This window comes from Suricata suricatta, chromosome 17 (assembly GCF_006229205.1).
Source record: "Suricata suricatta isolate VVHF042 chromosome 17, meerkat_22Aug2017_6uvM2_HiC, whole genome shotgun sequence".
NCBI classification, from domain to species: Eukaryota; Metazoa; Chordata; class Mammalia; order Carnivora; family Herpestidae; genus Suricata; species Suricata suricatta.
Window position 1 is genome coordinate 18,652,411 of NC_043716.1, and position 15,603 is coordinate 18,668,013.

Here is a 15,603-nt window from a genome sequence, read left to right on the forward strand (position 1 = left end):
TGTGCCTACAATTCAGTCTGGAGCCTGTCTTCAGATTCTGTGCCTCCTTCTCTCTCTGATCCTCCCCTGTTCATGCACGCTCGCTCTCTCTCTCAAAAATAAAACATGTTTAAAAATTAAAAAAAAAAAGATTCTTTCTCTCCCTCTCCCCCCTCCCTTGCTTATATTCTCTAAAAAAAAAGTAATAATAAAGTATAGTACATGAATTATAATGCTTCAGAAGCTTACAGTTTGAATTTTATAGGTTCATTAGCTCTTTGTTCCCAGGGACATATACAGAAAACATAGGTGAGTCATTCATAACTGAAGCTCGTGATGGATATTAATTGAATATTTACTCATTAATGTTACTTGATTAATATTTAAGTTGAATTAATTTTACTTAGTTAAAATCAGAGTAGTGTGATTAAACTTTTTTCTTGTCTACATGACAAAAATACGTAAATTCAAAATTGCTCAAATTCACTTAATTTTTTCTTGATGTTACTGATGTAAATGAGCAAGTAAACTGTGTTGATACTTTTGTTTCCAGAAAACAAGTTCCCATTATAACTTTCAAAATTAGTACAAGTTAGGAAGACGCAGCTATATTGCATCTCCTGTTTAATCAAGCTCTTTTTTTTTTTAATGCTTTATTTATTTTTGATACAGCGAGAGACAGAGGATGAGAGGGGGAGGGTCAGAGAGAGAGGAGACACAGAACCGGAAGCAGGCTCCAGGCTCTGAGCTAGCTGTCAGCACAGAGTCTGACGCGGGGCTCGAACCCACGAACGTGAGATCTGACCTGAGCCGAAGTTGGAGGCTTAACTGACTGAGCCACCCACGTGCCCCTAATCAAGCTCTTTTTGTAGTAGTTTTTTTTTTTTTTTAAAGAAATAGTATTTTTAAGAAACCAAGATAGAAAACCAACATCAGGATCCCTAAAATCTGATTATTTTTCCTTTTCTTTTTAAATGAAGACTTTTGTTTAGCTATTACTACTTGAAACTGCTTAGAATGAATGTACAAAGATTATTAGGGTACTATTTTCATGGTTAGTATTGTTTGGAGAGTATTTTTGTTACTGCATTTTAAACACTGGATTTTTTTTTGGCTGTATTAAAGTGTTTTTTTTTATCCTGGATACAACTTTCAAAGATATGAATTCAAACATTTTATGCACACACCCTACACAAGAATGTTTTAAGGTAGAAAAAAAGAGTTGTCCAAAATCTTAGAACAATTTTTTTTATAAAAGTTTTGTGGATTCATCTATTATGGTAGTTATATATGTTATTGAAACTTAATGGTAAAAAATTAAACTATTAATAATGTCTTTGGGATTAAAGACAAGTTTTAGAAAAGTGTTCTAGAACTGCAATTTGCAGGAGTTTTTGTTAGTTAATTGATACAGAGAATATAGACTATTATTTAAATTAAAATCCTTAAGCTTTTAGACCCAAGTAGTAAATAATATCCTAATTTTTGCTATCCTGTTTAGGCTTTAGAGAAATTCTGGGGAAAAAAATAAAGAACTAGCTATTTTTCTTATGAAATGATACTATAGTTGTTTAGATAACTTTAAAAAATTTTTTAAATTAAAAAAAAATTTTTATAGTTTATTGTCAAGTTGATTTTCGTAAAACACCCACTGCCCATCTCCACAATTGCCCTCCTCCATGCCCCTTTCCTCCTCCCCTAGATAACTTTTATACTGTATTTTAGAAATTTATTATTTTAATCCGTCTGGTCATAAGTCCCGGTCAAATCAAAGAACTTTTTGGTTTTACATCGCTGTATATTCAAAATGAAACATACATAATAATTCAATTTAAGTGTATCTTAAACTAAGTAATTTTTATAATAGATTTTTGGAGAAGGAAAAAATCTTTTAATGTTTATTTTGTATGTGGCTGTCTCTCCTGAATATTTCATTTGTATTTTCTGCCAAAAAGCTTTAACTACATCTGTCAAAAATATTTTTGATTAGCAGTTTTTATATTCTTTTATTGTCATAAATGTTACATCTTTATAGCCAAATAAACTTATTTTTCATTATAGCCAAATAAGTAACTTTTTTTAGTTTTAAGATAATTGAGCATCTTATTTGAATCAAAAGAAAATCACAGTATTGTAGGAAGGTAATTATAATTGTATTGTGAAAGGTTTATTTAAATGGTTATAAAGGCTTTGAAAGAGTTTGAAAATGATTTCATGGGGAAAAATGAGTAATCTTCTGAGAAGTATTCATTATAGGAAGCATTTTTGTTGGAAATTCCCAGACTACTTAGGAAAATAAGTATGATATTTATATTTTAAAAAATACATTTTAAAGTACTGATTTTCTGTTTAGATAAGCCATCACAAAACTCAGAAAATGAACAAAATTCTGTTACCCTGGAAGTCCTGCTTGTGAAAGTTTGCCACAAAAAAAGAAAGGTAACATATAAAATGATACTGGTAGATTATGTGGAATATTTTTTAAATATGTTCATGCATATATATTGTGCTTTTTAAATCTTGAAAGCTTTTAAATGTGTTGATGCTGAATTATAAAACTGATAATCTCTTTTGCCAACCTTGTAGACTTTTCATGTTTTTTCTGGACCGGGTATAGATATGTGCGTGAAACTTTCTCTTATAGGAGTTTGACACTGAAGGAAAGAACCTATCTTTTAGCATTTTAGGACATAAATTCAGTTGCTTCCCTATGACTTCAGTGTCTTACCTTATTTTTTAGCTATTTATGCCAATTGAAATTAAAATTTAAATATAAGGGCTGAGAGAGTTTTACCTCTTGTAACACTACTCTCAGGCAAAGAAACTGTGTTGCCCGTATCATCAGCCATTAACCTGTTAATATATTGCTACAAATTTTTATTCAGAAGATGAAATCATTTCATCATATAAACACATGTAATGATAGTTAAATTACCTTGGCAACCCACTAAAGCCAACAGTTACAATTTTCATATCTTCAAGACCTGAGGTATTTTAAGAGTAGGAATGACCTGTAGAGAGGTTCCTGTTGCTGATGTTCTTCCAAAATCATAGTAGGGCAATACAGGGCCCTGATACGGAGTGGACTAAGGTGATAGGAGAAAATGGTGTAAGTATACATTCAAAATGTCAAAGTTAAGAAATATCACTCCCCACTTCCATGCAATCCTGGTACAGCAGTGATGTGAAAATTCTTCAAGACACATTATTATTCAGGAAAAAAAAGGGAATATAACTATAGTGTCATTTTTGTGTTTTAAATGAAATAATAGGTGTAAACATTTTCCTTGGAAGATTAGCTATCTTTGGAGTGTAGGGCCTGGGGGAGTGGGGCAGACTTAAATATTTTTAAGGTAAAAGTATTTCAGATGACCACCAGCTAAATATTGGATGTATCATATCATTATTTTTATTACATTAGATTGAAGAGATCCTCAGTTGTGTTACAATTTGGTATATGGTTATTCCAAATCATTTTGTGGCTTCATCACAATTTTCAGAACTATGGTTAGAATTTCAACATGCCATTTGGTAATGATGATTTCTATATCTGTGTTTAGAAGTTTTATTATAATCTATAATTGCATATGAATAAATAAGTATAATTTCATAATCTTTGCCTTTGCAGGATGTAAGTTGTCCAATAAGGCAAGTTCCTACAGGTAAAAAGCAGGTGCCTTTGAATCCTGATCTCAATCAAACAAAACCTGGAAATTTCCCGTCCCTTGCAGTTTCCAGTAATGAATTTGAACCTAGTAACAGCCATATGGTGAAGTCTTACTCATTGCTGTTTAGAGTGACTCGTCCGGGAAGAAGAGAATTTAATGGAATGATTAATGGAGAAACCAATGAAAATATTGGTAATTTTTTATTCTAATTATTTTAAACTTTGCTTTTCTAAGGAAAAACTAGAAGTAAATTGCATTCATTCTAAAGGCATGGTCTTTATTTGCAAATCTTTTACAGTCTGATGAGATGATTAATCTATGGTAGATTTGCCCTGGATATTAAACTGTTGGCTATTGTGCTGTACTAGGTATTTAATCTGCAAAGTTCTCAGTGTTACATGATGAAACATATTTCATGTAGTAAAAAATAATTATATTAAACAGTGGATAGAGAAGACTGGTATTTCAAATCGTCCTCTCAGCAAACAATGAACTCCCCCCCCCACGAATAGCATTTTATTGCGAAAAATTTCATGCATACACGTTTGGAAGAGTTTATGTAGTGAACATCTATCTACCCACTACTTAGTTTCTGTAATTAAGATTTTACCGTATTTGCTTATCACATATCTACTCCTCTGTCTTCCCAGCAGTTCTGAATCCACCTTTGAGGTAATCATTCAGCCAAAATATAGGTGCTGGGGATACAAAGATCATTAAAACATCCAGTCCTGTCTTCCAAAAGCTCACAACAGCTGACCTAGAATACGGAGATATAAATAATTGTAGCAAAATGATAAGTGGTTTAATAGAAGTACATGTGAAGTTTAGTGGAGAAGCACCTTGGGAGAAATAACCTTAGAGTCTTGAAGTATCCTTTGAAGTTCTTAAAAAGTAACCATAAATGAGGATTTTTTTTCTCCTTGCCTAGTAAGGACATACACATATGGTAAAACATAAAATTGAAGAGTGTAAATCTGGATATTGTATCACAACTTAATCATAATTTATACCTAATTTGGGTTAAGGGACCATATATCATAAATATGTTTTTCTTTGAATATGTGATTCATGAGAAATGTTTGTGAAATTCAGATGTCAATGAAGAACTTCCAGCTAGAAGAAAACGAAATCGTGAAGATGGGGAAAAGACATTTGTTGCACAAATGACAGTATTTGATAAAAACAGGTAATGTTGATAGACAAGTGAGGTTCCCATAATGTTCTAGAAATGTTTTTATCCTCAAGCATAATATAGTGTGATATTTCTTTACCATATTTCTCTTTATTCTTAAAAATGAAAAATTTGTAAGTACTGAATTTTTCTCTTTGTCACACAGAAAGCAGTAAACAGATGAGTTGTTATTTGAATGGCTCAGTTAAGATTGTGTATTAGGCATGTATTTTCTGAGTGTCTCCTCTGTATCAGACACTGCTCTAGGTAGTGAAAAGTCAAAAAAAAATCCCTCCTTTCATAGAGCTTAACTTCTGGTGGAGAAAACAGACATCACTGCCCCCAAATTCTGTCAACTATTGTCACTTAGTGATGAGTGTTAAGTGGTTGTTTTACAAAGAAACCCTCTAGGAGATAGTAATATTTGAACAGAGATGTGAATTAAGTGGGCCCTGTGCAAATCTTTATTCTGTGTATTAGTCTAAAGATAAGGAAGAAATCTGTGGTCATCCTGTAGCGCTCTGTGCATTTGGCACAGGGAAGCAGCAAAGGCGACCTGGGTCGGCATCTCTGCGGTTTTCATTGGGGAGTGAAGCATCTTAGTGCCAGGAAAAGATCTAGGAAGCAAAGGCAGCGGGGTTTTTTTTCCTTTTTAATGTTTTTATTTTATTTTTGAGAGAGAGAGAGACAGAGCACGAGTAGGGGCTGGGCAGAGGAGAAGGAGACACAGAATCTGAAGCAGAGTCCTGGCTTGGAGTTGTCTGCAGAGAGCCCAGTGCGAGGCTTGAACTTCCAGAGTGGGAGATCAGGACCTGAGCCCAAGTCGGACACTTAACGGACTGAGCCACCCAGGCGCTCCGGCAGCATTCTTTTTTGACCCCGTTGGAGAGTGGAACCTGTAACGTGCCATGAGTTCTTGTTTCAAGCTTCTTGCTCGTAGTTCACACAGTTCACTATTAGTCTGACTAGGTTTCAGAGAAAGAGCAAGGACAGCAGCTAGTACATCCTTCTACTCTGTAAAATGTACTAGATTGTTGCTTTATGTAATCACTTGTTAGCTACCAGGTAAAGACAGTTACGAGGACTTTAAAGTAAAAGTAAAGATGGTTAGGAAAAATGCTGTAAGTTCTGGATACTGTATTGTCTTAGAATAAATCACTTAACATTACTATTAGAATATATCACTTAATATTAAACCAATATAGTGTCTTTAGAAAGTCTGAGTTAAAGATTTATTTTATTTTTAATGTTTATTTTTGAAAGAGAGCGTAAGGGAGGGGCAGAGAGAGGGAGACAGCGCTTCGCTGACAGCAAAGAGCCCAATGTGGGGCTGGAACTCCCAAACTGTGAGATCACAACCTGAGCCAAAGTTCGACGTTTACCCACTGAGCCAACCAGGCGCCCCTCTGAGTTAAGAGATTTAAATGGAAAACAGCAGAAACAAATATAGTAGTTATGTCTGTGGGAGAAAAATGGGTAGGATGTGGCACAGTGGGCTTTGTCAACATGGGTCAGTGTTCTATTTTGGGCAGCATGGGGGATGTATGTTGTGTTCTTTTTTAAATTCTTTCTGCCTTACATATATATTAACATATTCCTTGTACTTATGAAGTACTGCCTTTTTTTTAATGTTTATTTTTGAGAGAGAGAGAGAGAGCATGAGCAAGTGAAGGGCAGTGAAGGGGAGACAGGAAATCAGAAGCGAGCTCTGCACTGACAGCAGAGCCTGATGCGGGGCTCGAATTCACAAACTAGAAGATCATGGCCTGAGCCAGAGCGGGTGCTTAACTGACTGAGACACCCCTGAAATACTGCTTTCTGTTTAATAAATAAAAGTACCAAGAAGAAAACAAAGGAGAGGGGCACCTGGGTGGCTCAGTCGGTTAAGTGTCCGACTTTGGCTCAGGTCATGATCTCACGGTTTGTGGGTTCAAGCCCCGCCTGCATCAGGCTCTGTGCTGACAGCTCGGAGCCTGGAGCCCACTTCGGATTCTGTGTCTCCCTCTCTCTCTCTGACCCTCCCCTGATCACACTGTTTCTCTGTCTCTCAAAAATTAATAAAATGTTAAAAACAACACAGGAGAGTTTCCCCCCCTCTTATTTTGAAAAAGAAAAAATTTTTTATATGATTTTATTTTTAAGTAACGTCTACACCCCATGTGGGGCTTGAACTCATGACCTCAAGATCAAGCGTTTGCATGCTGTACCCAACTGAGTCAGACAGGTGCCCCATTATGAAAATTTCTAAACTGAAAAAGTTGAACAATACATATAGTTAATACCACAGTACTCTTTACTGTTAACATCAGTTATTAACATTTTACATTTGCTTTGTGAAGGTGTATTTTATTCTTGTGTTTAACCATTTGAAAGTTAGACTGTGACACTCTATTCCTCACTCCTAAAATATGTATGTATCTCCTGGAAACAAGCACAGTTCTCTTCATAACCACAATACATCTGTCAGACTCAGGAACTTTAATACTATCCCCAGTTGACCACAATAATGGCCCCCTGTAGCTATCCCCCTCTCCTGCCCCACCCCAGTCATGAGTAGTGATCTGTATTGTTAGTTGCTAATGCCATATCTATTCAGTCTCCTTCAATTTGGGATAGTTCTCCAACCCTTTCTTTTTTCTATTTCTGCCTTTTGCCACATCTTGTATTGTTAATTATAATTGGTACTACATTTTTGTACATTGAAGTATAGTTGACACATGATACTACTTTCTGGGGTTCTAGTAATTCCAACATAGTAATTTGACAATTGCGTACATATTGTGGGGTTTAAGATAAGTGTAGTCACCATCTGTCACCATAGAAGGTTATTACGATTTTACTGACTATGCTCCCTATGTTGCACTTCTCATCCCTGTGACTTATTTTATAACTGGAAGTTTGTACCTCCTACTCTATTTTACTTTTTTTTTTAAGTTTATTTATTTTGAGAGAGAATACTCATTTGCACGAGTGGAGGAAGGGCAGAGAAACAGAGAGAGAATCCCAGGCAGGCTCAGCACAGAGCCCAATGTGGGGCTCAATCTCACGAACGATGAGATCTTGACCTGAGCTGAAATCAAGAGTTGGACGCTTAACTGGCTAATCCACCCAGCAGCCCTGCTTTCACCTGTTTGGTTCACACACACACCTCTGGCAACCTCTAGATTGCTTTCTGTGTTTATGAGCCTGTGTACTTTCTCTTCTTGTTGTTGTTCATTTGTGATACTTTTTTAAAAGTACAGGCTTATAATTTTGCGAAATGTCTCTCAGTTTGGACTTTTGTGATACGTCCTTACAATTAGATTCAGGTTAAACATTTTGGGCAGGAACATTGAATGGTGATGTGTTCTTTGTGTGTATCACAGGCACAGGTAAAATTAGGTTTGGTCACTTGGTTATTAAGGTGGTGTTCATAGTATTTATTGTAACAGTACCTTTTCCTTTAATTAACAAGAGGTAATCTCAGGGCACCTGGGTGGCTCAGTCAGTTAAGTGTCTGACTTTGGCTCAGGTCATGATCTCATGTTTCAAGCCCCACATTGTGCTGTCAGCACAGAGCCTGGGGCCTGCTTCGGATTCTGTGTCCCCCTCTCTCTCTGCCCCTCCCCTACGTGTGTGTGTGTGTGTGTGTATCTCAAAAGTACATATACATTAAAAAATTTTTAGAAAATACATAATCTCTGTGGTAATATGTGAAACTGGGTAAATATCTATTTTCTCCCCAACAATCGTTTACCCAGTAGTTTAGCATCCATCAATGATTCTTGCTTAAAAAACTACTCTTAAATTTTTTTTCATTTTATTTATTTTAGAGAGAGAGAGAGCACGAGTTGGGGAGAGGGCAGAGAGAGAGAGAGAGAATCCCAGGCAGGCTCGGTGCTCAGTGTGGAGCCCGATGGCAGGATTTGATCCTACAACTCTAGTATCATGACCTGAGCTGACATGAAGAGTTAGATGCTCAACCAACTGAGCCACCCAGGCGTGCCTGAAAAAATTATTCTTATGGCAGTTGCCAAATGTTAACATTCTATTATTTCTTTCATGTTTATTGGCATTTTTTAATGAAATAGAAAGAAGAGCATTCTTCCCCTCAATTTATTTTTTAATCAGTATGTTTTCTTAATCAGTAACAAATTATATTTTTATTCAGTCTGTTTTAATCTACGCATGTTGTCATTCATTTTAATGTCCAAATTGTCCCAAATTTAGTCAGGAGGAGCCCCTCCAAACTGGGTCCTATGTCTTTTTTACTTTATTTTTTGTTTGTTTTTCCTTATTTTCTGAATAGTAAGGTATTTCAGGCTTACATTCTCCCTCTCTGCTTATGCTCTGGAATTGGCCAGTTCTTCAAAAAGTCTTGATCTCTTTTAATGGAGGAAAAGTACTTTACAAACCAAGATGTGAGGAATTAGATGTAGAAAAAATTCTTTTGATAATCTCAGAGAAGTTAGTCTCCTTAAAGAATGACTACAATTCACAAGCCATATAGAAAAAGTACGAGATACTGAGCAAAATTAAAAACTTACTCTGAAAACAAGGAAGGCACAGGCTAAGTCAAAAATGACAAGAGGAAATTAATTTCAACTCATACTATAGGTTGATGTCTCATTTCGTTAATATAATGTCATATTCATAAAAAATACCACAGCACAATAGAAGAATGAGCAAAGGATAAAAATGTTGACAAAAAATATATATGTGGTTCTTAAACATTTAAAAGATAAGACATCTGAATATAAAAATACACTGAGATGTCATTTTTTCACTTACCAGTTTGGCAGAGATCAAAAAACTGATAAAGCACTGTTGATGAGGCTGTGGGAAAAAAGGGCCTCCTCATGCATTACAGGTAGGAGAGTAAATTGGATTGTAGCTATCAAATGTGCAACTGTAAAATAGGATATTATGTAGCTATGTAAACACATGAGAGAAGCTTCTTTTCAGTTTAGAAGTATATGAATGCATTACCTATTCAAATAAAAATTTTTTTTAAAATACTGAGTTGAAAAGCTTTGCTGATGTACTGTCAAAGAATAAATAGAAGGAACACAGCATAAAGACAAAAATGTTAAGTCTCAGAATCATTTGGTGTTAAGACCAGACTTAGAGACACACTATCCAGATTCAGTTGCTAGCTCTGGCTACTTACTGTGTCATCTTAAGGCAAGCTACTTATTCTTTCTGTGCCTCAGTTTCCTCTTCTGAAAAGCAGAGTAATCTACTTTGTGGAGTTGGGAAGGTTGAAACCTGAAGTCTTTAAAATAGTGCCTGGCACATAGTAAGCACTCAATAAATGTTAGCTGTTATCACCTAACAGAGTTTTCCCAAGACTGAGGAATAGAAGCCAGATTCTTGCTACATACAATTAATTATTGAGCCTGGGTTGAAGAATGGTGTTTAGGGTAGTAGTGTTACCAGTGATTAAAGGTATGGAAAAATATAATATAAACCATACATACACACACATATATGGACACACACGTTAAAACTATACTGTGAATATGGGCATTAATTATCTGATTCAACTGGTATTTCATCCATTCATGAAATGTTTATTGAGCACCTATATGTGCCAGGTGCCCCCAGGATCTTACAGTTACCAGAGTCATAATTATCAAATTTACTGGTCATGAATGAAAGTGAAGAATTCTAGTTTGAAATATATTTTCAATAGTTAGAAATAACAGAGGCATAGTTCTTAGTGGTTCCCTAAGGCAAGTATTGTAACACTCTTGTTATCCCATTTTTTAAAAGTATAAAGCCTACACTCCTGCTTTATACTTAATGTTTATAATTTACCAAGTTTTGAGACTTTAGGTATATTATACTTTAAATGTTTAAATTTATATCTGAGTAGATACAATAGTGAAATAATTCTCTAGTAGCAGTAGTTATTAGTGCAAATCATTAAAAGTGCTTTTGTCAGGAGTGGAGAGTAGGAATATTTCAAAAGCTTGTTGGATATGTCAGCTAGTTTACAAATTGAATAAATGCTTTTTAGTATAAATATAAAGATGCAGATTTGTGTACTTACAGTAATACACAGGTTACTTTAAAGTGTATGTGTTTGTCTAACAGGCGCTTACAGCTTTTAGATGGGGAGTATGAAGTAGCCATGCAGGAAATGGAAGAATGTCCAATAAGCAAGAAAAGAGCAACATGGGAGACTATTCTTGATGGGAAGGTATGGCATATTTAGAAGGTGGAGCACGTTATAGTTATGAACTCCCATTTTTTATCAATGTTTTCTTTCCCAAATGCAAATTCATGTTGGAAGTAAAGAGTCCTTTGTTTTTATACTTTAAAATACATACGTAAAAATTACCTAGTTAGAGTATTTAATGGAAGGTACTGTCCCTGGAGCCAGACGGCCTGGTTCAAATCTCCATTCCGAGCTGTGTGGCATTCTGGCAAATTATTTAATCTTTTGTGTCTCCATTTTCTCATCTGTAAAATGAGGCATAGAATTGATGGATTAAATGAAATAATGAAATATGCTTACCACCGTGCCTGGCATAAAATAAGTGCTCAATAAATGTTAACTATTTTAAATCCCATTCATAGTAACAGCAGGCAACATATGATGACCAGTAATAAATTTATCAAGAAGTTAGATGAATCATACTTTAAATAACTTTTCTAAGAGACTTAAAAGAAAAAGTAACATTTCTTGGGTAGGCAAACTCAACAAAATAATAATGTAATTTGTTTCTAAATGTTAGGTCAGTGTGCCATCATGAGCAAAATCCCAGGATGTTTTCAAGCCTGAAAATTAGTCTCAAGTTAACATAGAACACCGTATAATAATACTAAGGAAAATAGTGGAAATTTTCTGAGAACATTTACTTAATAGTAGAACACAGAAAGGAAAAAAAATTTTTATGGTATAATAAACAGGATTAGGTGAGCCAGTCACTAAAGCATAGTTTTAAAAGTTTCCTGTACATTTGGAGTTAGATCTGTGTGGGAAAGATGGACTGTTCATTAATTGTGACAGAACTGGTCTCTAGCCATCTGGAAATACACTTAGACCAAATAAATTCCAGAAGTCTCATAAATGAAATGTAAAAATTAAGACTACATTACTGCAGAAAAAAATGTAGGCAAAAAAATATACTTAGTATGCAGAAAGCCATTATATGTAGGATGCAAAAGCTAGAAAGCATTAAATAACTAATTAAAGCTGATCATTTCTAATACTGCAAAAATCTAAAGTTAAAAGCAAATGATAGGCTGGGGAAAATGTAATCTACAAAAAGCTAGCATTAAGAATATGTAATTTTATAAGTCAACAAGAAAAAAAAGCTATCTAATTAGAAAAATGGGTAAAGGACAATCAGACATATCTTAGGGTAGCAAATATAGATGGATAGCAAGCTTTTAAAACGATCTATTTTACCTTATTAGCATTCAGAGACATGTAAACAAAATCAGAGATCTTATTTTAACTATTGGTTTGACAATTAAAAAGATTGACAGTTTCTTGTTGGAGGTGTGAGGACACACATTCTCAAATAATGCTTTAATGTAAGACTAAGCTGGAAACACCCTTACTGGAGGGCAGACTGGCAATATGGATGACATTTTTAAATTGTGTATGTAGGCATTAGCAATTAAGTCCAATTCCTTAATTTTGTCACAAGGTGTAGTAACTGGTTAACTCATAAGTTGTAGGTAGCAGGTCCTGGCAGAATTTTTAAATAGTGAGAAATTGGAAGTACCTTAAATCTAAAAAGGTAGACATTAAAAAGAGCAATACTTTGATAAGATTTCCATGGTATTTAATTTTTACTTAATATACATATTCCTACTTTTTCTAAAATTAATAGTGGTTACCTCTAGGTTATAGGAGCTTTAATTTTTATTTTTTATGCTTATCTACAGTGTTTGAATTTTATGCAGGTGTTCATTATGTTTAAAATTTCTTGTTTCAAGTTTAAGTTCTTACAAGGAAATAAAAATCATATATATGAGTTGATGGTTTTTCCCAAGAAACTGAAGCAATATGAAATGGGCATCCTTCTAAAATCAGAACGTTTAGATTTGGTTCTAACTTTTTGTGGTATTCTTTTAAACAAATGTCCCATAATTTACTAAACCAATGCTATTTTAATAGGTAATTCAGTTATTGTTTTTTACATTTTCACGAATGTTGTGGTAAATATACTGGTATGTGTATCATTATGCATTGTAAGCATATTTATAAGATAAATACCTTGATAGGGACTTTCTGTTTCAAAACTATTTTATAAAAGCACATTTACTTCATTTCTGTCTAAAATTACAGTTTTAAAGAGGATTATTTGTAATAAAGATATAGGAGTTTAGGCCGGTATGGCAATAAAATACACAGGAGCCCACTGAAGGTTTCTATGGAATAACATGAAAGCAGTCTTTCAGAAGATTAGATGGTCTCTATATAAATTGAGAGGTAAAAAATAGAAGCAGGAGAGCAGTTTACTGTAGTAAAAGGTAATAAGGGTCTGTACTTGGTGATTATATAAGAGAAACAAAAGAAAACTAGGGGTCAAATGTAATTCTGAAGTCTTTAGCTTAGGGTCACTAGTAGAATGATAATGCTGGGAACAAAAATAATTATGCCTGTGAAAGAAAGAAAATAGATTCACATGTAAACATATTTTTGGTTCAAGGTGACCTTGATGGCATCCAAGCTGTAATGTTTCAGAGGCAGTTGGAGATCCATGGGCTTAGACCTGTAGCATAAAGAGTGGAAACTCAGTTTGGGATCATCAGCCTAATAGGTAAATCCTTGAGGATAGGTGAGAGACTAGGGCAGATGGCTAAATGTTAGCTAGGAATTAATGGAGACCAGAAGAGTCATTTTATAAGTAATTTGAAGTTGAGGAGTAAGGCTAAGGTAGTTCAGGGTCCCAGAACCTAAACAGGAGAAGCAAGGGTGGCCGTCATTGAAGCTGAAGAAGCCAGGAAAATTCCAAATTGCCATAATTGTTCAGTTTACAAAAAGAAAGTAGTTAGTCATCTGGCAGAGGTTGCAAATGGGCAGGCTTTGTTTACTACAGTTTTTTGGTTGTCTTTAAAGCCATTTTCCATTGATTACCAACATGTAAGAATAGTAAGATTTCCCATGCGAATTTGGATTTCTGACATTTGAAAAAATCTGAAAATCTGATGGTGCTGGGCTTGTGTTTGCACATGGCAACAGTTCATCCGTTCTGTTAAGTGGCTGTTGCTTTCGCACAACCTGAGTGCTCCAGCACTATGTCTGTACAGTGCCATGTGTTTGCCTGACCTGCCTTGCCATCTCTGCAGGCATTTTAGGATTTCAAATCCACATTAATTTATCATAATTAATATTAGGAGCCTTTTTCCCCACCTATAATTTCTTTCATTATATGGAATCTTCACTCTTCTATGTTTTCTCTTTTAGAGGCTGCCTCCATTTGAAACATTTTCTCAGGGACCTACATTGCAGTTCACTCTTCGTTGGACAGGAGAGACCAATGATAAATCTACAGCTCCTATTGCCAAGCCTCTTGCCACTAGAAATTCAGAGAGTCTTCATCAAGAAAACAAGCCTGGTTCAGTTAAACCTACTCAGACCATAGGTAAGAAAACACGGCCGTCAAAATAATGCTTTGCACAGGTGCCTGCCTGGTTCAGTCAGAAGAGCATGCAACTCTTGATCTTGGGGTCGTGAATTCGAGTCCCAAGTTTGATGTACAGATTACCAAAAATAAATAAGCTTTTAAATATTACTATAATAATGCTTTGTAGAGTTAGGACTTGGCTTCAGATTAATTTGTGTGCCTTTTGCTCTAATAGTTATTCTTTTGGAAATCTCAGCAGTTCTTTACGTTTTGTGCCAGTTAGGTCTGGGAATTAAGTTGCTGCTGTTTTTCGTGTTAAAAGCCTGATGGAATATATAGTATTTAAACACCGTGTGTTATAGAACACCTCCAAATGAGGTCTAGAAGTGGCCTCATGTCCATTTAGGACGAGTTTTTCCACTAAATAAATTTCTCTCAAGCTCATTAGAAAAAAAGTTTTTCTACCTTTTTGGATTTTGGAACTGCAGCAATGTTAAGGGTTTTGGAACTATATGCTTTTTACAATTCATGTAAAGGTTTGTATATGCTATAGAACTGAATTCAGTATTTCAGAGTGTTTTCTTAGTTCTAGGTTTGGATCATCATAACTTGATTTTTACCAGGTTAAATTTTGCAGTCAGTTTTTAGAGGAAACACATTTCTAAATGGATTTAACTCTGCTGAGTTAAGTAAGGCCCAGGTGCAGTGTTCTGTCATCCTGTACCTTCCTGGTAGGAACACTGTCCTTGGTTGAGAGCATCTATGTGTTTTTATCTAAGTCTTTTTAAAGACAGAAGGTGTAAGATAGTTGTCTTTGACATTGACCACTCACGTCCATTCATGGTGTGCAAGTTACTGTAAGAGTCCAAGAGATGTAAGAAGTGGCCTGTGTCAGGGCAAAGATTTCCCAAGTAAATTGTGGTCTGGGTACTTCTCAAAATGCTCTGTGGCCAGTCTACTAGGTAAAGAATTTCAAAGAGACTGAGAAGAAAAGTTTCATATAAAATTGTACATATGAAATGGTTAGTTATGTAAGGGAAAATAGAAACATTTTAAGTCTGTAGAAATATACCAAAATTATTGATAGCCATTCTCTTTTGGACTTGGAATGAAATTAGTAGTCATTTTTAATTTAGTTTTTGTTAAACTAACACTTAGAAGTCAGCTCACTGCTGTGCATTGAAAATACAAAGACCAATCAGAACCACACTCT

General features: G+C 35.0%; 1 protein-coding gene across 1 annotated transcript in view; it reads left to right on the plus strand.

Annotated features, from left to right (window-relative positions):
- SUZ12 (SUZ12 polycomb repressive complex 2 subunit) overlaps window positions 1-15,603 on the plus strand; it is a 45,544-nt gene that overhangs the window by 21,598 nt on the left and 8,343 nt on the right. Inside the window, exons 7-11 of the mRNA XM_029926991.1 lie at window positions 2,333-2,418; window positions 3,608-3,839; window positions 4,743-4,836; window positions 10,900-11,005; window positions 14,231-14,408. Coding sequence (XP_029782851.1) covers window positions 2,333-2,418; window positions 3,608-3,839; window positions 4,743-4,836; window positions 10,900-11,005; window positions 14,231-14,408 — 696 coding nt within the window. The remainder of the gene's footprint in view (window positions 1-2,332; window positions 2,419-3,607; window positions 3,840-4,742; window positions 4,837-10,899; window positions 11,006-14,230; window positions 14,409-15,603) is intronic.